General features: G+C 43.5%; 2 protein-coding genes and 1 pseudogene across 2 annotated transcripts; 1 reads left to right on the top strand and 2 right to left on the bottom strand.

Moving 5' to 3' along the window:
* Nucleotides 1-241: 241 nt before the first annotated feature.
* On the top strand, nucleotides 242-2,004 carry LOC111374447 (annotated as a pseudogene).
* Nucleotides 1,993-2,701, bottom strand: LOC111374455 (subtilisin inhibitor CLSI-I-like). Its single transcript, XM_022997126.1, has 2 exons — nucleotides 2,547-2,701; nucleotides 1,993-2,339 (listed from the first exon to the last, which is right to left on the bottom strand). The coding sequence occupies exons 1-2, from the start codon at nucleotides 2,611-2,613 to the stop codon at nucleotides 2,125-2,127; spliced, it is 282 nt and encodes a 93-aa protein (XP_022852894.1). The 5' UTR covers nucleotides 2,614-2,701; the 3' UTR covers nucleotides 1,993-2,124.
* An 8,043-nt stretch (nucleotides 2,702-10,744) lies between these two features.
* On the bottom strand, nucleotides 10,745-12,480 carry LOC111374448. Its single transcript, XM_022997119.1, has 4 exons — nucleotides 12,365-12,480; nucleotides 12,052-12,301; nucleotides 11,346-11,641; nucleotides 10,745-10,973 (listed from the first exon to the last, which is right to left on the bottom strand). Exons 1-4 carry the CDS (start codon nucleotides 12,478-12,480, stop codon nucleotides 10,745-10,747), a joined length of 891 nt encoding a protein of 296 aa, XP_022852887.1.
* Nucleotides 12,481-23,547: the final 11,067 nt, after the last annotated feature.

Genomic DNA, 23,547 nt, shown 5'->3' on the forward strand with positions numbered 1-23,547 from the left:
CAGAAAAGTGATGTGGGCATTCCATCGGACACATAATGCAATGATGCACAAATTTAAAAATGATAATGATTTAACGTTTTTAATTCAATTTTTCCCAAATCTTTAAAATCACGTGTCCAAACCCAAATCCCTAATATTCTAACTTAAATCAGATTTATATCCTTACGATTGGAACGAAAAAAGGAGATGAAATAACACTATTTTTCTTATGTATTTTCTCTACTATTGTTGACTTTCAAAAATGGTGAAGTCAATTTTGATAAACTTAAATGATGATTTGAATGAGGTAATTCACTGGAATAGCGAAAAGAAAGCAATGTGCATTAAATGGAGTGTTTGTATAGTGTGTATTAAGAGTACATTTAGTCCTGCCCTATTGGAGGACCATTTGATCCTATTCATAAGCTCCCAAGTAGCCAATTGACTGTCCAAAGTTGCTTCATCTACAGTACTGTCCTTGAAATGTGTGCCATTGCCCAAAATTTCTAAGCTATTGATTGGTCTTTGAGGTCGATTTAAGCAGGTCATGATGATGTCGATGTGGTGGACAATCATTACTAAGTTGTGATTGGTTGATATTGTGATGCAACTATCATTGTGGCCATTTGTCACCCCAAGAATGGCTGTAAGGGTGGTGATGACATCATGCAAGGGACACGTGGAGCAGTGTGTAACCATTATGCTCCGTGGATGATTCAGTGAAAAATGATATCAATCTCAAGAGCGGCAAGGTTATATTGGCATGGATAGAGTAAGACTCGGTCACAATCATTATGAATGTTACTCATTCACTTTCGTCTTCAGAGCCTAAAATGCTTGTCTTGTCTTACCAAGTTGATCTCTTTCCAATCGTTTTATGTACGTTGAAATTTCTGCTTCAGCAGGTTGCTAGCAAGTTCTCATTACCTTTTAGGCTGGAGCTTCAAAATAAATGAAGAAGCCAAGTCACTGGACTTCGATTTTCTCCCATCAGTTCCAGGAACGAAAACGAATAGTACAAGCTTAATTGTAGGTCTCTCAGTGCTGGCATTTGTTTTTAACTTGAGTTCAATCTTAATTGTGGTTTCATGGGTAATGAAAATCATTATGCTGAAGTGATAGAGGCATGGGAGATTGGAATAGGTCAACATAGATATTCATACCTAGAACTTAACCAAGCCACTAGAGGTTAGTCCCAGGGTGACCTCACCTCATCGGGTGAGGGTGGACCGCCTCATGAGGTGGTGGCTCCCCCATTCCAAGGATGCAAGTTTCTGTAAATTGTATCTCACACGAATCAAGACAGGGCTTCATGTGAATTTGTTTTTGAATTTTCAGTATAGGTTGCTTTGCCATAAAAATTTAGTTCAATTTACAGGACGGTGCTGATGTGGTGGTGATCTTCTACTTGTTTATGATTTCATGCCTAATGGAAGTTTAGATAAGTTCTTGTTTGTTCAACTCAAATCTTTATTGAGTTGGGAACTGAGGTTCAAGATCATCAAAGGTGTTGGATCGGGGCTTTCATATTTGCATGAAGGATACAAACGAATTGTAATTCATAGAGATTTTAAGGCCAGTAACATGTTGCTAGATAGTGAATTGAATGGAAGGCTTGGAGATTTCGGACTGGCAAAATTATATGATCACGGGTCAAATCCAAGTACTACTCGAGTTATGGGCACTCTGGGGTACCTTGCACCAGAATTGCCTAGGACAGGACCAGCCACAGCAAGGTCTGATATGCTTTCCTTTGGTGCTTTGTTGCTTAAGGTTTCTCGTTGGCGTAGGCCAATTGAACCCGATGAAGGACCAGAGGAGTTAGTTTTGGTTGATTAGGTGTGGGACAAATCGAGAGAAGGAAGGATTCTTGATCTTGTCGACCAAAAAATGGAAGGTGAGCTCAATGAGAGCGAGCCTTTTAGATCGACCAGTAGTTCTAAATTGAGATTTAAGCAAAATATAAAAAGACAATGGCAAGAATTTACGTGGTTTCGTATGTACCTACATCCGTCAAAACATTAATTTTACCATAAACATATCGTTTCTTAAATAAAGCAGCAGCATAGAGCATTTATTTGATACATTAGTATTTCTAAATCACAAGATTACATAGTTTAGTACTGGGAGAAAGCTGATAAAATATTAACCAATTCTTGGTGGTTTAGTAACTTTTCCGGAGGAATCAACAAAAATACGAACTCGGTTCGACTGGTAATCCATGGTTACAAAAGCATCTTGTGGAACTATCTGAATCTGAACCCCAGCCATCTCTTCCTTTATCTTTCTTTCTGCTTCCTCTGCTGTCAGCCCTACAACCTCAGCCCATGAAGTTTTTCCAGTTGCATGTCCGGGGAAACCTTAGAAACACCAAAACTCCTAATTGTAAGATAACCTTGCTTTGATTTAATGCATAGATTTAAGATGGCTCGTTTAGAAACTTAAAACTGTCAGAGATTATCATGCAAAAAATAGTCAACAATTATAGGGCGAGTGAGTCAAAGCAAAAAATTTCAAGTTTCATCACACAAAAGGCAAAAATCTTGAATAAATGGATAAAGTATTACCTATTATGTTTAATGGCTCCATAGGTGATTCCTCAGAGAGCTCTTTTTCTTTATTCTTCTCAGCCATTAGAATAGATGAAACAAGGGAGAGTACTACAAGATTTAAGGATGCTATCTTTTACTATGTCGCATATATGTCATCGAATATGATTCTTGTTGACAAAGTTATATATGCCGGCCAAGCAACAATGATTTCTTTCTCTCTCTCTCTATTATTATTATTATTATTTTTTTTTTTTTGTGATTGAACATGAAGATTGATTATTTATTAATCATTTATAAATTTTCCCAAACAGATGAATGTGTAAGAGCATAAGCTATCAAGAAAATCCTATTTACACGTGGCCTTATACTCGATTATTAATTTGTTTTATTATAGGAGTGTTCGAATAAAATTATTATAACTTTTTAGAAAAAATAGTTTTGGATTTCATAAAATATGTGATTAATAAATAGGCAATATTTGTGAATTTGTGGTAAAAACTAATATTTGAATTTGATTGAATATAAAAATAATTTGTAATTTACACCAACAGTGTTTATATATATGATCCAAGACTCAATTATAAATTGAATTAGGGTCTTTATGTGAATAATAATTGGCATTCAAAAACCCACACTCTTCGAACTTCACGCCTTTAAATTTTTGAAACTTTAATTCATAATTGCAACAATTATTGTTATTATTTTTTTAATTTTCTCAATCGTGACGAAAGTTATTGACCAATGTACTAGAAATAACTTTTAATATTTCATTTTTATTGTTTTTCACTACCACAATCTAAAAGCTTGCTTGGGATAGAATAATGTATATTCTTCTTTGAAGAATGTCTGATTTTTTATTTTTTATTTTTTGCTTCCTTGCTCAAAAAAATAGTAAGGGCCTATTTGATTTGCTAGATTTTTCATGGAAAATGAAAATTTTCCACGTTTTTGGCTTGATTGATTGCATAATTTTCTTGGCAATTCCTTTTTCCTCTTCCCCACATGGGAATTGGTTTTCCAGCTATCCTTTTTTTCTTTTTTTTTTTTATACAATGAAAACAAATTCTATCTACAATTGTAATAACTATTTTTCCTTTGATTGACAATTTTCATTAAACACAAAGTCAAATGAACACCAAAAGATTCAAAATTTCAACATTTTTTAGATGAAAAATTATACCAATCAAACACATTTAATTGACAATTCCCAAAAAAATAAGTTCTGACAATTCAATTTCCTGAAATTCATTTTCTTGCTACCTAAATTTCATTTTTACAATTAAATGGATCCTAAAATATTAAAAAGGGACTGAGTTCCATTTACCCCTCTTGTCTGTGGTAACGTCTTGACAAAGCTTTGGAATCATAATATTTTTCAGATGAAAAATTATACCAATCAAACACGTTTAATTGACAATTCCCAGAAAAACAAGTTCTGACAATTCAATTTCCTGAAATTCATTTTCTTGCTACCTAAATTTCATTTTTGCAATTAAATGGATCCTAAAATATTAAAAAGTGATTGAGTTCCATTTACCCCTCTTGTCTGTGGTAACGTCTTGACAAAGCTTTGAATCATAGTTTATATATATATATATATATTACCAGAATCAAAAGTAAGGTCAAAGAATATGTGTTTTGAAATGGTAGAGAAAAGATACCTCCTTGTACACCTATTGACCCTTAGCATTCTTACTGTTCCGACAAGTGTTTATGACCTAAAAAATGAAGGGCAGGGCTTTGTCCCCCGTTTTACCTCCGACGTGAGAATTAGTGTGTGCATTAGGAGAGATTCAGACAGAATTTAGATGGCTAAAAAATGTCAATCTCTTTACCTGTGTCGCCTTCGGAGATATTTATAGGTACTGAAAATTGGGTGAGTGTCGGGCGATCATGGTGCCACATGTCCCACGTTTGCTTTCCCATTGCCCCATGTTCTCTACGTTCTGGGTAGGGGGTCTCTAACTTCCCACCTGGAGGTTGTGCCCATAATAACCACCATGGAATTTTGTTAATTTATCTCAGATTTTTTGACTAAGTGTTGGGGTGGCCACATAGGTAACTTCCGGGGGGTTGATGGTCTCGTGTAAAGATAGAGCGCCCCCGAGGGAGGGTCGATGACTTCGCGTAAAGGTAGAGTGCCCCCGAGGGTCGATGGCCTCACGTAAAGGTAGAGCGCCCCCGAGGAGGCCGATGGCTTCGTGTAGAGGTAAAGCACCCCCAGGGTCGATGGCCTCGCGTAGAGGTAGAGCGCCCCTGGAGGGTCGATGGCCTTGCATGGGTGTCAAGTGACCGGCCTCGTTCATCATTGGGGGTAGTTCTCTAGGCTAGCTTATATTATTAGCCCTTGCCCCTTGTCGATGTTATTCCGCAAGTGATAGTAATTCCCCTGTTCTGGCTCCTTTTCTTTTTTTTTTGGATCATTCGCCTAAGTAAGTCGAGCAGTACAATATAAAGTTGGAGGCCTATTTCATTTGTACACTTGGCATCCATCCAATGGCCTCTAACATTGAGGGAATTTCCCCCTCCAAAAGAATTCGAATTTTCTTGCTTATAAAAAGGGGGTGGTCCCCTCATATGTAAATCATTTTCACCTCCTTCCAACATCTTAGTCTTCCCTCTCTTGCAATGAAACTCTCTCCTCTTTCTTCTTCCCTTTTTGTAAATCATGTACAAGACTATCCTTTTTTCTTCTTCTTCCAACGAAAGTAGTGATGGAGGGTCGGTCGACGTCGAAACAAATTCGACCGGCCGACGGTCAACGAGGTCGCTCATCCGTGAGGCTGGTCAGACCTCCGACCAGTCGAAGTCCTTCGATCTCTCCCCTTCGTTCGGTGGGTTCCCTTGTGAGTATGATAGTCGAACCCTTTCAGCTGATTCTCAGGCATTTATTTCAAACTCCCCTAAGAGACATATTGGCTCCACCAAGTCTCCAAACCAAAACTTAGAAATCGGGCAAGATCCGGCTTGCGAGATCGTCCCCCTTGAAATCTCAAAAAGTTATAGTCTCTACAATTCCCTACTTAAGTTGGAAAAATGTCTCGGTAGATATGATAGGGTCGATAATTATGTCTATAGAGTCCTCGGTCCCAGAGAAAGACTTCTCGGATCCAATCCGCACGAGATAGCTGTGTATAACTACATTATAAATGGGGGTTTTTGGTTTCCCATTCACCCCTTCTTGGTGTCAATTTTCAATGAATTCCACCTTATCCCTAGTCAAATTAGCTCCAATGCATGGAGAAATGCATTGTATTTTTTGTATGTTTGCCTTAAGAAGAGAATTTCACTTTCTATAGACCTCTTTAGGTGCGTCTTCGAGATGCACGAATTGGCTTAGTGCAATGCGTTTGTCTTTTTCACTACTAGGGTCCCTTTGCTCTTTCCCAAGTTTAGGAATTCGAACAGTGGGTGGAAATCCTGGTTCTTCTTTGCTCGGCCCCCAGAAGGTCGGGTTCTTTTCAATACCGACTGGTGGCTTTTCCAAATTCGGCTTTTTAAATAGCCAAGTAGAAATTACTTCTCTTCTAAAAACTCAAATCCAAGAGTTGGTTGATGTACCTCCCTCTCACACCTGACTTAGGATCGGTTCTGACCAAGAGAAACATGTTAATAGTAAGGATGAGTCATCCTACTGGTAGGTGGTTTTGTTATTTTTTCGATTTTTTGCTTCCACATATTTTTTGTTTGTTGTCTTTCTGTGCTAATGAGTTTTGGTGTGTGCACACAGATATGGATTTTGACCTTAACGAGGTATTGAAAACCCTACCGGGTGGTGACGAGGACCTTGCTTCCATTGACGGTAAGCTCTTAAGGTCTGCTTTCTTGCTTCATACTCCCATGTTTTTTTTCTTATAAACTTAATGGACCTTACTTTGCATGAGCGGGGATGGAGTTTGATTTGGAGGGGACTATGGATTCTATGCCCGAACAGGGGCATAGAAGTGATATTCATCCATCCCCATTCCTTTAAAAAAGAAGAAGACAGTCATCCAATGAGAGAGGTCTCAAATCGCCAAAGAGACCCCCCCCAGCCTTCAAATGAGCCTATGAAGATTGTCCCTGCTCCCAGGCTAGGCGCTTCCAGTCGTATGCAGCGTGAGTGAGAGGATTCACTTTCGAATTTCGGGTTTCTTCCCACCCAGGGCTATCATGAGATGATGGTGCTTAAATCTTTGGTGACACCCGCTCGATCCAGGGCGATTGCAGGACGTATCACAAACGACATCGAGAGGGTTTGGCGGTCTATCTCCAGATGGTATGTTTCTAATTCCATATCTCTTTTATGTTGAGTCTTATTTTTTTAAAATAGTTTTACCATTCGACTCTCATATTGTCTCCTCATCCTTTAGGTGGTCGCCCTTCAAACCAGGCTTGATGAATCGAGTCGTTACCAGGCTTTAGAGTTGAAGACTCTTGCAGAAAAAAAGAAGAAAAAGGCCCATCATTATGAGAAAAAGTTATCTTCCTTGAAGAAATCTGTAGAGGTGTCGGAGGCTCGAGCCCGCGCGGGAGATAGAGAACGACAATTTGCGGTCTGTGTTAGCTCGTGCTCCGAAAGAGGTAGTTGAGAGGTATAAGGCCTTTGCTGAGTATACTAGGGACTTAAAGGCATCTGTGGAGCAGTACAAGTCATTGTCTGACTATGCCAGGGCCTTGCATTCTTACGGGGGGAAGGTGATAGCGGCGTCCATCAAACTAACCAAGGAGTGGATATCGACCGATCACCATTCTATTGACCCCTCAGGTTTTGATAAGTTCCTTGTGCAGCGCAAAGGGAAGGAGAGTGGAGTGTAGCCATTCAGGTCACTTGGTCATTCATCGCGGGGCGGCAGTGGCGGTGCTTCCCCTTCGAGTTGAAGCATGGCTTAGTACTAGTACATTTTGTTAGTCCCCCTCTTTTTTGTGTCGCTCTTTATTCTACTTTTAGCGTCATTCCCTATTTGTTCGGGGTGTGGACAAGAGCACATCACATATTTTTTGTATGAATGCTATGTTATCAGCGGTTATTAATGTTGAACACATCGTTCTTTTAACTGTTTTTTCTAGCATTGTCTTCCTCGTTCAGTCATTTGATAGCATGGGTGAATATAATTTGTCCCACTCATGCTAGGCTTGATTATAATGGTCGATGGCCTTAGCCAATACTCTGACCATTTAAGGCTTTCCGCCTAGCCACACGGGCTAAGTTTGTCGTTGGGAGAGGAGTCTAGCGGTTAAGGGCCTTAGTCAATTTTTTGGCTTTTTAAGACTCTTCACTTAGCTGCGTGGGCTATGTTGATCGTTAGAGGTGGTCTAATAGCTAAGGGCCTTAGCCAATTTTTGACTTTTCAAGGCTCTCCATCTAGCTACGTGAGCTATGTCGACCGTTAGGAGGTGGTTTAGCGGTTAACGACCTTATCCAATTTTTTATCTTTTCAAGGCTCTCCGCCTAGCCGCGTAAGCTATGTTGACCGTCAGGAGAGGGTCTTGTGGTTAAGGGCCTTAGTCAATTTTTTTGGCTTTTCAAGGCTCTCCGCCTAACCGCGTGGGCTATGTCAACGGTTAGGAGGTGGTCTAGAGGTTAAGGGCGTTAGCCAATTTTTTGACTTTTCAAGACTCTTCGTCCAGCTGCTTAGGCTATATTAACTATCAGGAGGAGGTCTTGCGGTTAAGGGCCTTAGCCAATCTTTTGGCTTTTCAAGGCTCTCCGACTAGCCACATAGGCTATGTTGATCATCATGAGGGGGTCTTGCGATTAAGGGTTTTAGCTAATCTTTTGGCTTTTCAAGGCTCTCCGACTAGCCGCGTGGGCTATGTCGATCGTATGTCCTCACAGGATGAGCATGGGAGATTCAAGATTGCATGTTAACATAAAAAATACTTTGATTCGTGAGCTCAATAGGTGTACTAGGACGTCCCAGCCAGGCTGGCCCTTCCTTAGCACCCTCATATCCGCCACTATCAAGGTCTTTCATTGAATGAGATAAGTAATTACAACTAAGAGCACCTTCATGAGGCATTATATAGAGAGAATTAACAATGCAACTTATCATACTGTATTTACAAAAGCATAGCCTGCAAATCTATCTTGAAATCTATTGCTAATATTTTTTTAGATGCTCTGCATTCCATGGCCTATCCAATGACTTTCCTTTCATGTCTTTCAGGCTGTAAGCTCCCTTTCCCAGGCTGCAGGTTACTTCATATGTGTCTTCCCAATTTGGTTAGAGCTTTGTTAGGAGATGTCCTGATTTTGTTGCATCTCTTAGCACGAGGTCCCCCGAAAGAAAGATTCTTGGTTTCACCCTATGATTAAAGTACTCAAAGGCTCTTCGTTTGTAGGCCATCATCTTTATTGCCGCCTTCTCCCTTACCTCCTCAAGCGGGTCGAGTTCCCCTCTGGTCACCATGTCATTGGGCTTTTTGACCTTCATCCTACTTATCTCACTTAGGATCTCAATTGGAACCACTGCTTCCATCCCAAAGGTTAGTCTGAATGGTGTCTTCTCGGTCGGTTCTCGTGGGGTTGTGTGATACGCCCAAAGCACATTAGGCAACTCATCCGCCTAAATCCCTTTCTCATTTTCCAGTCTGGTCTTCAGATCCCGAAAAATAACTCGGTTTGTTACTTCGGCTTGCCCATTTGATTGAGGATGGGCAATCGAAGTTAGTCTATAATCGATGTGATAACACACACAAAAGGCCTTGAAGCTATGATTGTCAAATTTTCTGTCGTTATGTGTCATCGCCACCCTGGGAATCCCAAATCGGCATATTATATTTTTCCATACAAAGCCTTGTATTTTTGCAGCCGTAATGGTTGCTAGTGACTCTGCCTCTACCTACTTAGTGAAGAAGTCGATGGCAACCAGCAAAAACTTTCTTTGTCCTTTGGCCATAGGCAAAGGCCCCAAAATGTTCATTCCCGACTAAAAAATGGGCATACCCCAAAGATGGCTACCTGCTGTTCAGCTAGGACATGGATCAAATTTTGGTGACGTTGGCATGTGTCACATTTTTCGTACTAACTCTTTGGTGTCCTCTTTCATAGTCGGCCAATAGTAACCTTGTCGTGGAACTTTGAAGGCAAGGGAGTTGCTCCTTCGTGGTTGTCACAAATCCCAGCATGTATTTCAAACAGTACCTCTTTGGCTTTGGCGGGTCGTATGCACTTCAGATAAGGCATGGTAAAACCGCACTGTAGAGTTGCCCATCAATGATGGTAAACAAGACTGCCCGAGCCCTCAATCTCCTCGCCTCCAGGGGATCTTCTGATACCTTATTTTCTTCTAGATACTTGATTATCGGATCCATCCAACTTTCCTCGTGTTCAATATTTTTCACTTCAGCTCAGCGCTGAATGCTGGGTTGTTGTAGGAGTTGCATACTCACTGTTCGAGGCAAGTTTTTTAGGTTGGCCGATGCGAGCTTTGCTAGTACGTCTACACACTCATTATCTTTTCACGAGATCTTCATCACCTTAAAGCTTGTGAACTCTCTTTGCAAATCCCTTACTTTTATTAGGTATGCTGCCATCCTCCCGACCTTTGCTTCATACTCTCCCAATATCTGCCCAACTATTAGCTGGGAGTCACTGCATACCTCCACTGAAGTCACTCCCAGCCTTGCTGCCAAACCCAAGCTTGTGATGACTGCCTCATACTCGACGTTGTTATTGGTAGCAGGGAACTCAAAGCGCAGTGAGTATTCCAATTCTTCGGAGTTTGGCCCGATCATTATGATTCCTACTCCTGGTCCTTCTGCATTTGGGGAACCGTCTACAAAGATCTTCCAATCTACATTCTACCCTTTTGGGAGCTCTTTCGGGATGGTAAGCTCGACGATGAAGTTTGCCAGAGCCTACGATTTGATGGTCGTCCGGGCCTAAATTCAATGTCAAACTCACTTATTTCAATCGGCCATTTCTGTAGTCTCCTAGAGGTTTCTGGTCAATGTAGGATCTGTTTGATGGGTTGGTCAGTCATTACTTGCACCGTATGGGATTGAAAGTAAGGTCTAAGCTTTCTCACTGCAACAATCAACGCGAGCACCAGCTGTTTGGCCAGACTGTATCTTGTCTCTACGCCTTTGAGGACATAACTGATGTAGTAGACCAGCTTTTGTGCCTTTGGTAGTTCTTTCACAAGAACGACGCTAACTGCTCGTGGTGACACCGCGAGGTAGAGACATAGTACGTCACCCGAGCATGGGCTGGTCAGAATAGGAGGCTGCTATAGTGACTTCTTTAAGGATTCTAGTGATTCTTCGCACTCTTGAGTCCACTCGAAATTGGTGGAGCCTCCTATAGCTCTAAAGAAGTCGTAGCACTTATTTGTCGCCCGACTCATAAAGCGATTGAGGGCCGCCACGCGTCCTGTCAGCCGCTCAACCTCTTTCTTAATAGTGGGGCTCTTCATTTCCAGTATTACCTGTATCTTGTCAAGGTTTACCTCAGTTCCTCTTTAGGTGATCATGAAGCCTAGGAACTTTCCGCCGGCAGTACCGAAGACACACTTCTCCGGGTTGAACTTCAAGCTATTGTGTCAGACCACATCAAATTCTTTCTATAGACAAGCCATATGATTGATAGCTTTGACACTTTCCACTACCATGTCGTCAACGTAGGCTTCTATGGCTTTTCCGATCAGTTCCTAAAAGACTCTATTCACCATCTTCGGTAGGTTGCTCCCGCATTTTTGAGGTCAAACAGCATGGCCGTGTAACAATATGTCCCAGAATCTATGATAAATGATGTGTTCTCCTAGTCGAGCTTAGCCATAGAGATTTGATGGTACCCGAAAAATGCATCCAGGAAGCTAAGCCTTTCATGACCTGACGTGGCATCTACCAGGTAGTCTATCCGAAGGAGTGGCCATGAGTCCTTTGGGCATGCTTTGTTGACCCCGATGTAATCTACAAACATGCTCCATTTTTCCGTTTGACTTCCTCACTAGCACGATGTTGGCCAACCACTCAAGGTACTGTACCTCTCGAATAAAACTAGCTTGCAGTAGCTTATCCACCTCCGCTTTTGCTACTTCCTGGCTTTCGGGGACGAAGTTCCTTTTCTTCTGCTTCACTAGTTTAGTTCCGGGTAAGACATCGAGGTGGTGTTGAGCAATTGCTGGCTAATCCCGACAATGTCGTTTGGGCTCCAAGCGAAAACATCTAGGTTGTCTGCAAGGCATCTTACCAACTTTTCCTTTTCGTCAGGTTCCAAACCAATCCCAATGATAAACTCCCGCCCTTTCGATACGATGATTTTTTCAACCATTTCAAGTGGTTCGATTCGTCCTTTTGGAGGTTCAACTTCCAACATCATGACTAGTGGGGCTTCCTTGACTGATAAGTTGTCCACATAACATCTTTTGGATGCTTGTTGGTCTCCTCACACATACCCGACTCCTCTACTAGTTGGAAATTTCATGACCTAGTGATAGTTTGAGGGGATGGCCCCAGCTACATTCAGTAATGGTCGACCATAGATTGCATCGTAGGCCATAGGAGTTTTAACAACTAAGAAGCTCGCCACAATTACCATAGTGGTCGGACCTGTGCTGAGCATGACAGAAAGCTCCACGGTTCCTTCCGGAATTACCATGGCCCTTCCAAAGCCTTGTAGGGGATGGTTACTAGTTTCAACTTGTCCGGAGAGATCTTTTAAGCCCAAGAAAACATCCCATGTAAGTACATTTGCTGCGCTTCCTCCATTAACTAACACACTCTTGACATCAAAATTAGCTATGTCACATATTATTACTAGAGCATCATCATGGGGCGTGACACGCCTACCAAATCATCCTCGGCAAAAGTGATGTTCTAACTAAACCTCTCCTTTTGTTGGATTGAACAGATCCTGAGAGAACATGCGTAGCTTTTCCTTGCCAAGTTTGAATCTCCGCCTCCTGTTATCCTCCCTGCAATCATGTTTATCACTCCGGCTCCAGGTGGGGAGCGACCCCTCCATTTTTTGTTTCTCCTAGTTATCCTTTACATATTTGCTCAAGAGCCCCTATCTTAGGAGGCTCTCGATCTTCTCCTTTAGCTGTAGGCATTCTTCAATATCGTGCCCATGATCCTTATGGAAATGGTAATATCTTCCCTGGTTTCTCTTGCCGGCTAGCATTACCATGGGTCTCGGCCGTTCAAGCTCCTTCATGTCTCGTATTTCCATCAACAGCTTAGCGCGCAGAGTGTTTAAAGGGGTGAACGCCCTAGACTCCTCTCGTTTCTGTCTGGCTTGTTGGTCTTGGGTTGCTCCCTTACCCATTTGCTCACTCATTGGCCTATTTTTATTGGCAGACCTTAGCTCGTCTCCTGCCTTTCGCTTGTGACTCCCCACTTCCCATCCCTCTATGAGGTTTTTTGTGTCTTTCTCCGCCTTCTCAGTATCAACATATTTGTCTCCTTTTTTCAACAGGTCATACATTAATTCTGAGGGATTTTTGGAAAGTGACATCTTAAAGGTCCAATTCTGAGTTCCATTTATCAATGCGGTCACCACTGCTGACATTTGAAGGTCCTCTATTCCAAGGGTCGATCGGCTGAATCTGGCCAAATACTCTTGTAAAGACTGATCCTTCTCTTAGACCACCTGCATCAATTCGATGGCCGTCTTTCTCTTTCTTTTGCTACTGAGGAAGTAGGCCACAAAGCTCCTAAAAAGTTCATCAAATGTTGGGATAGATCGGGGGTAAGTGTTGCCACCCAGTCTCTGGCTTCTCTCCTAAGGGTCGGGGAAAAGATCAACACATCGCTGCATCAGGTGTTGCATAGAGCCTTATTAAATCAACGAAGGTCCGGAGATGGTCAAGTGAACCTGTGACCCTATCGTAAGCTTTTATCATAGGCTGCTTGAAGCCCTTAGGCAAGGGAACCGCCATGAATTCAGGCGCGAATGGGTCCTCTTCTAAGACCATCTGCCTACGATTATCCTTTCTCCTTGATATTGAATCATCTATTTTCTGCATCACGATCTCCTCCATCCTCCACTCCAGATCCGCCATGGGTGGGGTGGGCTGCAAGACTGTAACCCTTGGAGCCCTTGAGCCTGCAGTTACCGGTTGGACGACAGGTGGTGTTTCCACCTCCTGAGGTGGTGGTTTGGCTTCCACCGAATGCAGCGGGAGGGTGGCTCTCTGCGTTTGATCCTGCAAGAGGGCTATCATAGCCACTAACTGGGTCTCCAAGGCGCTAAACTGGCTTTCTGTCTCCGGCATTGCTGCTCTCAAGCGCGTATCACTTCTTGTCCGTCTTCTTGACATGGCTCTGGTGTTCAATGGAAGAAACTTCCCACGGACAGTGCCAATGAGATGGTGGAGAAAAGATACCTCCTTGTACACCTATTGACCCTTGGCGTTTTACTGTTCCGACGGGTGTTTATGACCTAAAAAATGAAGGGTGAGCTTTGTCCCCCGTTTTATCTCCAGCGTGAGAATTAGTGTATGCATTAGAAGAGATTCAAACGGAATTTAGATGGCTAAAAAAATGTCAATCCCCTTACCTATGTTGCCTTCGGGGATATTTATAGGTGCTGGAAATCGGTTGAGTGCTGGGAGATCATGGTGCCACATGTCCCATGTTGGCTTTCCCACTACCCCACGTTCTGGGTGCGAGGTCTCTAACTTCTCGTCTGGAGGTTGTGCCCCTAATAACCGCCATGAAGCTTTGTCAATTTACCTGAGATTTTTTGAGTAAGTGTTGGGGTGGCCACATAGGTAACTTCCGGGGGTAGATGGTCTTGTGTAAAGGTAAAGCGCCCCCGAGGGGGGTTAATGACTTCGCGTAAAGGTAAAGCGCCCCCGGGGGGTCCATGGCCTTGCATCAACATGTAATGACTCGCCTCATTCGTCGTTAGGGGTGGTTCTCTAGGCTAACTTATATCAAGTTTTAATTCTTAAACAAGATATTCTTAATCATTCAATTTATTCGAACCCTGGTTGTAATTCGTTATTCAATAAAGATTTGAGAATTAATTTTTTATCGAATGAGATCAAGCTCTCGAACTTCTTTTAAAGCAAGATCAGTAGCTGCCCTCTCATTCACATATTTTTTCAAAAATAAAATTTTTTGACCCTTAGCGTTCTTACTGTTCCGACAAGTGTTTATGACCTAAAAAATGAAGGGTGGGGCTTTGTCCCTCGTTTTACCTCCGACGTGAGAATTAGTGTGTGCATTAGGAGAGATTCAGACGGAATTTAGATGGCTAAAAAATGTCAATCTCTTTACCTGCGTCGCCTTCGGGGATATTTATAGGTACTGAAAATCGGGTGAGTTTCGGGCGATCATGGTGCCACATGTCCCACGTTGGCTTTCCCGCTGCCCCATGTTCTCTACGTTTTGGGTAGGGGGTCTCTAACTTCCCACCTGAAGGTTGTGCCCGTAATAACCGCCATGGAATTTTGTCAATTTATCTCAGATTTTTTGACTAAGTGTTGGGGTGGCCACATAGGTAACTTCCGGGGGGTTGATGGTCTCGTGTAAAGATAGAGCGCCCCCGAGGGAGGGTCGATGACTTTGCGTAAAGGTAGAGAGCCCCAGGGATCGATGGCCTCACGTAAAGGTAGAGCACCCCCGAGGAGGCTGATGGCTTCGCGTAGAGGTAGAGCACCCCCGGGGGTCGATAACCTCGCATAGAGGTTGAGCGCCCCTGGAGGGTCGATGGCCTTGCATCGGCGTATAGTGACCCGCCTCGTTCATCGTTGGGGTAGTTCTCTAGGCTAGCTTATATTATTAGCCCCTGCCCCTTGCCGATGTTATTCCGCAAATGGTAGTAATTCTCTTGTTCTGGCTCCTTTTTTTTTTTTTGGATCATTCGCCTAAGTAAGTCGAGCAGTACAATTTAAAGTTGGAGGCCTATTTCATTTGTACACTTGGCATCCATCCAATGGCCCCTAACATGGAGGGAATTTCCCCCTCCAAAAGAATTCGAATTTTCTTGCTTATAAAAAGGGGGTGGTCCCCTCATATGTAAATCATTTTCACCTCCTTCCAACATCTTAGTCTTCCCTCTCTTGCAATGTAACTCTCTCCTCTTTCTTCTTCCCTTTTTGTAAAATCATGCACAAGACTATCCTTTTTTTTTCTTCTTCCAACGAAAGTAGTGATGGAGGGTCGGTCGACGTCGAAACAAATCCGACCGGCCGACGGTCAACGAGGTCGCTCATCCGCGAGGCTGGTCAGACCTCCGACTAGCCGAAGTCCTTCGATCCCCCCTTCGTCCGATGGGTTCCCTTGTGAGTCTGATAGTCGAACCCTTTCAGCTGATTCTCAAGCATTTATTTCAAACTCCCCTAAGAGACATATTGGCTCCACCAAGTCTCCAAACCAAAACTTAGAAATCGAGCGAGATTCGGCTAGCGAGATCGTCCCCCTTGAAATCTCAAAAAGTTATAGTCTCTACAATTCCCCACTTAAGTTGGAAGAATGTCTCGGTAGATATGATAGGGTCGATAATTATGTCTATAGAGCCCTCAGTCCCAGAGAAAGACTTCTCGGATCCGATCCGCACGAGGTAGCCGTGTATAAGGACATTATAAATGGGATTTTTTGCTTTCCCATTCACCCCTTCTTGGTGTCGATTTTCAATGAATTCTACCTTATCCCTAGTCAAATTAGCCCCAATGCATGGAGAAATGCATTGTATTTTTTGTATGTTTGCCTTAAGAAGAGAATTCTACTTTCTATAGACCTCTTTAGGTGCGTCTTCGAGATGCACGAACTGGCTTAGTGCAATGCGTTTGTCTTTTTCACTACTAGGGTCTCTTTGCTTTTTCCCAAGTTTAGGAATTCGAACAGTGGGTGGAAATCTTGGTTCTTCTTTGCTCGACCCCCAGAAGGTCGGGTTCTTTTCAATACCGACTGACGGCTTCTCCAAATTCGGCTTTTTAAATAGCCAAGTAGAGATTACTTCTCTTCTAAAAACTCAAATGCAGGAGTTGGTTGATGTACCCCCCTCTCACACCTGACTTAGGATCGGTTCTGACCAAGAGGAACATGTTAATAGTAAAGATGAGTCATCCTACTGGTAGGTGGTTTCGTTGGTTTTGTGATTTTTTGCTTGCACATATTTTTTGTTTGTTGTCTTTCTGTGCTAATGAGTTTTGGTGTGTGTACGCAGATATGGATTTTGACCTTGACGAGGTATTGAAAACCCTACCGGGTGGTGACGAGGACCTTGCTTCCATTGACGGTAAGCTCTTAAGGTCCCCTTTCTTGCTTTATACTCCCATGTTTTTTTTTTCTTATAAACTTAATGGACCTTACTTTACATGAGCAGGGATGAAGTTTGATTTGGAGGGGACTATGGATTCTATGCCCGAACAGGGGCATAGAAGTGATATTCATCCATCCCCATTCCTTTAAAAAAGAAGAAGACAGTCATCCAAGGAGGGAGGTCTCAGATGGCCAAAGAGACCCCCCAGCCTTCAGATGAGCCTATGGAGATTGTCCCTGCTCCCAGGCTAGGCGCTTTCAGTCGTATGCAGCTTGAGGGCGAGGATTCACTTTCGAATTTCGAGTTTCTTCCCACTCGGGGCTATCATGAGATGAGGGTGCTTAAGTCTTTGGTGACACTCGCTCGGGCCAGGGCTATTGCAGGACGTATCACAGACGACATCGAGAGGGTTGTGGCGGTCTATTTCCAGATGGTATGTTTCTAATTCCATATCTCTTTACGCTGAGTCTTATTTTTTTTAGCATGGTTTTACCATTCGACTCTCACATTGTCTCCTCATCCTTTAGGTGGTCACCCTTCAAACCAGGCTTGATGAATCGAGTCGTCGCCAGGCCTTAGAGTTGAAGACTCTTGCAGAAAAAAAGAAGAAAGAGGCCCATCATTACCAGAAAAAGTTATCTTCCTTGACGAAATCTCTAGAGGTGTCGGAGGCTCGAGCCCGCGCAAGAGATAGAGAATGACAATTTGCGGTCTGTGTTGGCTCGTGCTCCGAAAGAGGCAATTGAGAGGTATAAGGCCTCTGCTATGTATACTAGGGACTTAGATACATCTGTGGAGTAGTACAAGTCATTGTCTGACTATGCCAGGGCCTTGCATTCTTGCGAGGGGAAGGTGATAGCGGCGTCCATCAAACTAACCAAGGAGTGGATATCGACCGATCACCATTCTATTGACCCCTCAGGTTTTGATAAGTTCCTTGTGCAGCCAAAGGGAAGGAGAGTGGAGCGCAGCCATCCAGGTCACTTGGTAATTCGTCGCGGGGTGGCAATGGCGGTGCTTCCCTTTTGAGTTGAAGCATGGCTTAGTAGTAGTACCTTTTGTTAGTCCCCCTCTTTTTTTGTGTCGATCTTTATTCTACTTTTAGCGTCATTCCCTATTTGTCCGGGGTGTGGACAAGAGCACATCACATATTTTTTTTATGAATGCTATGTTATCAGCGGATATTAATGTTGAACACATCGTTCTTTTAACTTGGTTTTTCTAGCATTGTCCTCCTCGTTCAGTCGTTTGATAGCATGGGTGAATATAATTTGTCCCGCACATGCTAGGCTTGATTATAATGGTCGATGGCTTAAGCCAATATTCTGACCATTTAAGGCTTTCCGCCTAGCCACATGGGCTAAGTTGGCCGTTGGGAGAGGAGTCTAGCAATTAAGGGCCTTACCCAATTTTTTGGCTTTTTAAAACTCTCCGCGTAGCTGCGTAGGCTATGTCGATCGTTAGAGGTGGTCTAATAGCTAAGGGTCTTAGCCAATTTTTGACTTTTCAAGGCTCTCCATCTACCGCGTGAGCTATGTCGACCGTTAGGAGGTGGTTAGCGGTTAACGGCCTTACCCAATTTTTTAGCTTTTCAAGGCTCTCCGCCTAGCCGCGTAGGCTATGTTGACCGTCAGGAGGGGGTCTTGCGGTTAAGAGCCTTAGCCAATTTTTTGGCTTTTCAAGGCTCTCCGTCTAGCCGCATGGGCTATGTCGACGGTCAGGAGGTGGTCTAGAGGTTAAAGGTCTTAGCCAATTTTTTGACTTTTCAAGGCTCTCCGTCCAGCCGCGTAGGCTATGTTAACTATTAGGAGGGGGTCTTGCGGTTAAGGGCCTTAGCCAATCTTTTGGCTTTTCAAAGCTCTCCGACTAGCCACGTAGGCTATGTTGATCGTTAGGAGGGGGTCTTGCGGTTAAGGGTTTTAGCTAATCTTTTGGCTTTTCAAGGCTCTCCGACTAGCCGCGTGGGCTATGTCGATCGTATATCCTCACGGGATGAGCATAGGAGATTCAAGTTTGCATGTTAACATAAAAAATACTTTGATTCGTGAGCTCAATAGGTGCACCAGGACGTCCCAGCCAGGCTGGCCCTTCCTTAGCGCCCTCATCATCCTCCACTATCAAGGTCTTTCATTGAATGAGATAAGTAATTACAACTAAGAGCGCCTTCATGAGGCATTATATAGAAAGAATTAACAATGCAACCTATCTTGAAATCTACTGCTAATATTTTTTGAGATGCTCTGCATTCCATGGCCTATCCAATGACTTTCCTTTCATGTCTTTCAGGCTGTAAGCTCTCTTTCCCAGGTTGCGGGTTATTTCATATTCGTCTTCCCAAGTTTGTTAGAGCTTTGTTAGGGGATGTCCTGCTTCTGTTGCATCTCTTAACACGAGGTCCCCCGAAAGAAAGATTCTTGGTTTTACCCTACGGTTAAAGTACTCAAAGCCTCTTCGTTTGTAGGCCATCATCTTTATTGCCGCCTTTTCCCTTACCTCCTCAAGCAGGTCGAGTTCCCCTCTGGTCGCGATGTCATTAGGCTTTTTGACCTTCATCCTACTTATCTCACTTAGGATCTCAACTGGAACCACTGCTTCCATCCCAAAGGTTAGTCTGAATGGTGTCTCCTCGATCGGTTCTCGTGGGGTTGTGTGATACGCCCAAAGCACATTGGGCAACTCATCTGCCCAAATCCCTTTCTCATTTCCAGTCTGGTCTTCAGATCCCAAAAAATAACTCGGTTTGTTACTTCGGCTTGCCCATTTGATTGAGGATGGGCGATCGAAGTTAGTCTATGATCGATGTAATAACTCGCACAAAAGGCCTTGAAGCTATGATTGTCAAACTTTCTGTCGTTATGTGTCATCGCCACCTTGGGAATCCCGAATTGGCATATTATATTTTTCCATACAAAGCCTTGTATTTTTGCAGTTGTAATGGTTGCTAGTGACTCTGCCTCTACCCACTTAGTGAAGAAGTCGATGGAAACCAGCAAAAACTTTCTTTGTCCTTTGGCCATGGGCAAAGGCCCCAAAATGTCCATTCCCTACTGAAAAATGGGCATACCCCAAAGATGGTTACCTGCTGGGACATGGATCAAATTTTGGTGACGTTGGCATGTGTCACATTTTCGTACTAACTCTTTAGCGTCCTCTTTCATAGTCGGTCATAATAACCTTGTCGTAGAACTTTGAAGGTAAGGGAGTTGATCCTTGGTGGTTGTCGCAAATCCCAGCGTGTATTTCAAACAGTACCTCTTTGGCTTTGACGGGTCGTATGCACTTCAGATAAGGCATGTTAAAACCACATTTGTAGAGTTGCCCATCAATGATGGTAAACAAGACTGGCCGAGCCCTCAATCTCCTCGCCTCCAGGGGATCTTCCGATACCTTATTTTCTTCTAGATACTTGATTATCGGATCCATCCAACTTTCTTCGTGTTCAATATTTTTCACCTCAGCTCAGCACAGAATGCTGGGTTGTTGTAGGAGTTACATACTCACTGTTTGAGGCAAGTTTTTTAGGTTGGCCGATGCGAGCTTTGCTAGTGCGTCTGCACACTATTATCTTTTCGCGAGATCTTCATCACCTTAAAGCTTGTGAACTCTCTTTGCAAATCCCTTACTTTCATTAGGTATGTTGCCATCCTCCCGTCCTTTGCTTCGTACTCTCCCAATATCTGCCCAACTATTAGCTGGGAGTCACTGCATACCTCCACTGAAGTCACTCCCAGCTTGTTGCCAAACCCAAGCCTGTGATGACTGCCTTATGCTCGACGTCGTTATTGGTAGCAGGGAACTCAAAGCGCAGTGAGTATTCCAATTCTTCAGAGTCTGGCCCGATCACTATGATTCCTACTCCTGATCCTTCTGCATTCGAGGAACCATTCACAAAGATCTTCCAATCTGCATTCTGCCTTTCTAGGGGCTCTTTCAGGATGGTAAGCTCGACGATGAAGTTTGCCAGAGCCTGTGATTTGATGGTCGTCCGGGCCTAAATTCAATGTCAAACTCGCTTATTTCAATCGGCCATTTCTATAGTCTCCCGGAGGTTTCTGGTCGATGTAGGATCTGTTTGATGGGTTGGTCAGTCATTACTTGCACCGTATGGTATTGAAAGTAAGGTCTAAGCTTTCTCACTGCAACAATCAACGCGAGCACTAGCTGTTTGGCCAGACTGTATCTTGTCTCTGCGCCTTTGAGGACCTGACTAATGTAATAGACCAGCTTTTGTGCCTTTGGGAGTTCTTTCACAAAAACGGTGCTAACTACTCGTGGTGACACCGTGAGGTAGAGACATAGTACGTCACCCTGGCATGGGCTGGTCAGAATAGGAGGCTACTATAGTGACTTCTTTAAGGATTCCAGTGATTCTTCGCACTCTTGAGTCCACTCAAAATTGGTGGAGCCTCCTATGGCTCTAAAGAAGTGGTAGCACTTATCCGTCTCCCGACTCATAAAGCGATTGAGGGCCGCCACGCGTCCTGTCAGCCGTTGAACCTCTTTTTTAATAGTGGGGCTCTTCATTTCCAGTATTACCTGTATCTTGTCAAAGTTTACCTCAGTTCCTTTTTAGGTGATCATGAAGCCTAGGAACTTTCCGCCGGCAGTACCGAAGACACACTTCTCCGGGTTGAACTTCAAGCGATTGTGTAAGACCACATCAAATACTTTCTGTAGACAAGCCATATGATTAATAGCTTTGACACTTTTCACTACCATGTCATCAACGTAGGCTTCTATGGCTTTTCCGATCAGTTCCTGAAAGACTGTATTTACCATCTTTGGTAGGTTGCTCCTGCATTTTTGAGGTCAAACGGCGTGGCCGTATAACAATATGTCCCAGAATCTATGATGAATGATGTGTTCTCCTGGTCGAGCTCAGCCATAGAGATTTGATGGTACCCAAAAAATGCATCCAGGAAGCTAAGCCTTTCATGACCTAACGTGGCATCTACCAGGTGGTCTATTCGGAGGAGTGGGCATGACTCCTTTGGGCATGCTTTCCTGAGCCCGATGTAATCTATAAACATGCTTCATTTTTCCATTTGACTTCCTCACTAGCACGATGTTGGCCAACCACTCAAGGTACTGTACCTCTCGAATAAAACCAGCTTGCAATAGCTTATCCACCTCTACTTTTGCTACTTCCTGGCTTTCGGGGGCGAGGTTCCTTTTCTTCCACTTCACTAGTTTAGTTCCAGGTAAGACATCGAGGTGGTGTTGAGCAATTGCTGGCTGATCCCGACAATGTCGTTTGGGCTCCAAGCGAAAACATCTAGGTTGTCTGCAAGGCATCTTACCAACTTTTCCTTTTCGTCAGGTTCCAAACCAATCCTAATGATAAACTCCCGTCCTTTCGATACGGTGATTTTTTCAACCATTTCAAGTGGTTCGATTCGTCCTTTTGGAGGTTCAACTTCCAACATCATGACTAGTGGGGCTCTTGACTGATAAGTTGTCCACATAACATTTTCTGGATGCTTGTTGGTCTCCTCACACATACCTGACTCCTCTGCTAGTTAGAAATTTCATGACCTAGTGATAGTTTGAGGGGATGGACCCAGCTACATTCAATAATGGTCGACCATAGATTGTATCGTAGGCCATAGGAGTTTTAACAACTAAGAAGCTCGCCACAATTTCCACAGTGGTCGGACCTGTGCTGAGCATGACAGGAAGCTCCACAGTTCCTTCCGAAATTACCATGGCCCTTCCAAAGCCTTGTAGGGGATACTTACTGGTTTCAACTTGTCCTGAGAGATCTTTTAAGCCCAAGAAAACATCCCATGTAAGTACATTTGCTGCGTTTCCTCCATTAACTAACACCCTCTTGACATCAAAATTAGCTATGTCGCATATTATTACCAGAGCATCATCATGAGGCGTGAGACGCCTACCAAATCATCCTCGCCAAAAGTGATGTTCTGACTAAACCTCTCCTTTTTTTTTGGATTAAACAGATCCCGAGAGAACATGTGTAGCTTTTCCTTGCCAAGTTTGAATCTCCGCCTCCTGTTATCCCCCCTCCAATTATGTTTATCACTTCGACTCTTGGTGGGGAGCGACCCTCTATTTTTTGTTTCCCCCAGTTATCCTTTACATATTTGCTCAAGAGCCCCTATCTTAGGAGGTGCTCGATTTCCTCCTTTAGCTGTAGGCACTCTTCAATATCGTGCCCATGATCCTTGTGGAAATGGCAATATCTTCCCTAGTTTCTTTTGCCGGCTGGCATTACCATGGGTCTTGGCCATTCAAGCTCCTTCATGTCTCGTATTTCCATCAACAGCTTAGCGCGCAGAGTGTTTAAAGGGGTGAACTCCCTGGACTCCTCTCGTTTCTGTCTGGCTTATTGGTCTTGGGTTGCTCCCTTACCCGTTTGCTCACTCATTGGCCTATTTTTATTGACAGACCTTAGCTCGTCTCCTGCCTTTCGCTTGTGACTCCCTACTTCCCATCCCTTTATGAGGTTTTTTGTGACTTTCTCTGCCTCCTCAGTATCACCATATTTGTCTCCTTTTTTCGATAGGTCGTACATTGATTCCGGGGGATTTTTGGAAAATGACATCTTAAAGGCCCAATTCCGAGTTTCGTTTATCAATGCGATCACCACTACTGACATTTGAAAGTCCTCTATTCCAAGGGTTGCTCGGCTAAATCTGGCCAAATACTCTTGCAGAGACTCATCCATCTCCTGGACCACCTACATCAATCTGATGGCCGTCTTTCTCTTTCTTTTTCTACTGAGGAAGTAGGCCACAAAGCTCCTAAAAAGTTCATCAAATGTTGGGATAGATCGGGGGCAAGTGTTGCCACCCAGTC

This window comes from Olea europaea, unplaced genomic scaffold (assembly GCF_002742605.1).
Source record: "Olea europaea var. sylvestris unplaced genomic scaffold, O_europaea_v1 scaffold1252, whole genome shotgun sequence".
Lineage (NCBI taxonomy): Eukaryota > Viridiplantae > Streptophyta > Magnoliopsida > Lamiales > Oleaceae > Olea > Olea europaea.

Coding starts and splice junctions, on each gene's coding strand:
- LOC111374455 (XM_022997126.1), bottom strand. CDS start 2,613: ATGGCTGAGAAGAATAAAGAAAAAGAGCTCTCTGAGGAATCACCTATG. Junction 2,340..2,546: donor GGAGCCATTAAACATAATAG/GTAATACTTTAT, acceptor GGTGTTTCTAAG/GTTTCCCCGGACATGCAACT.
- LOC111374448 (XM_022997119.1), bottom strand. CDS start 12,480: ATGGAGGGGTCGCTCCCCACCTGGAGCCGGAGTGATAAACATGATTGC. Junction 11,642..12,051: donor GCACAGGTCCGACCACTATG/GTAATTGTGGCG, acceptor TGTCGGGATTAG/CCAGCAATTGCTCAACACCA. Junction 10,974..11,345: donor CCTGGTAGATGCCACGTCAG/GTCATGAAAGGC, acceptor GATCACCTAAAG/AGGAACTGAGGTAAACCTTG.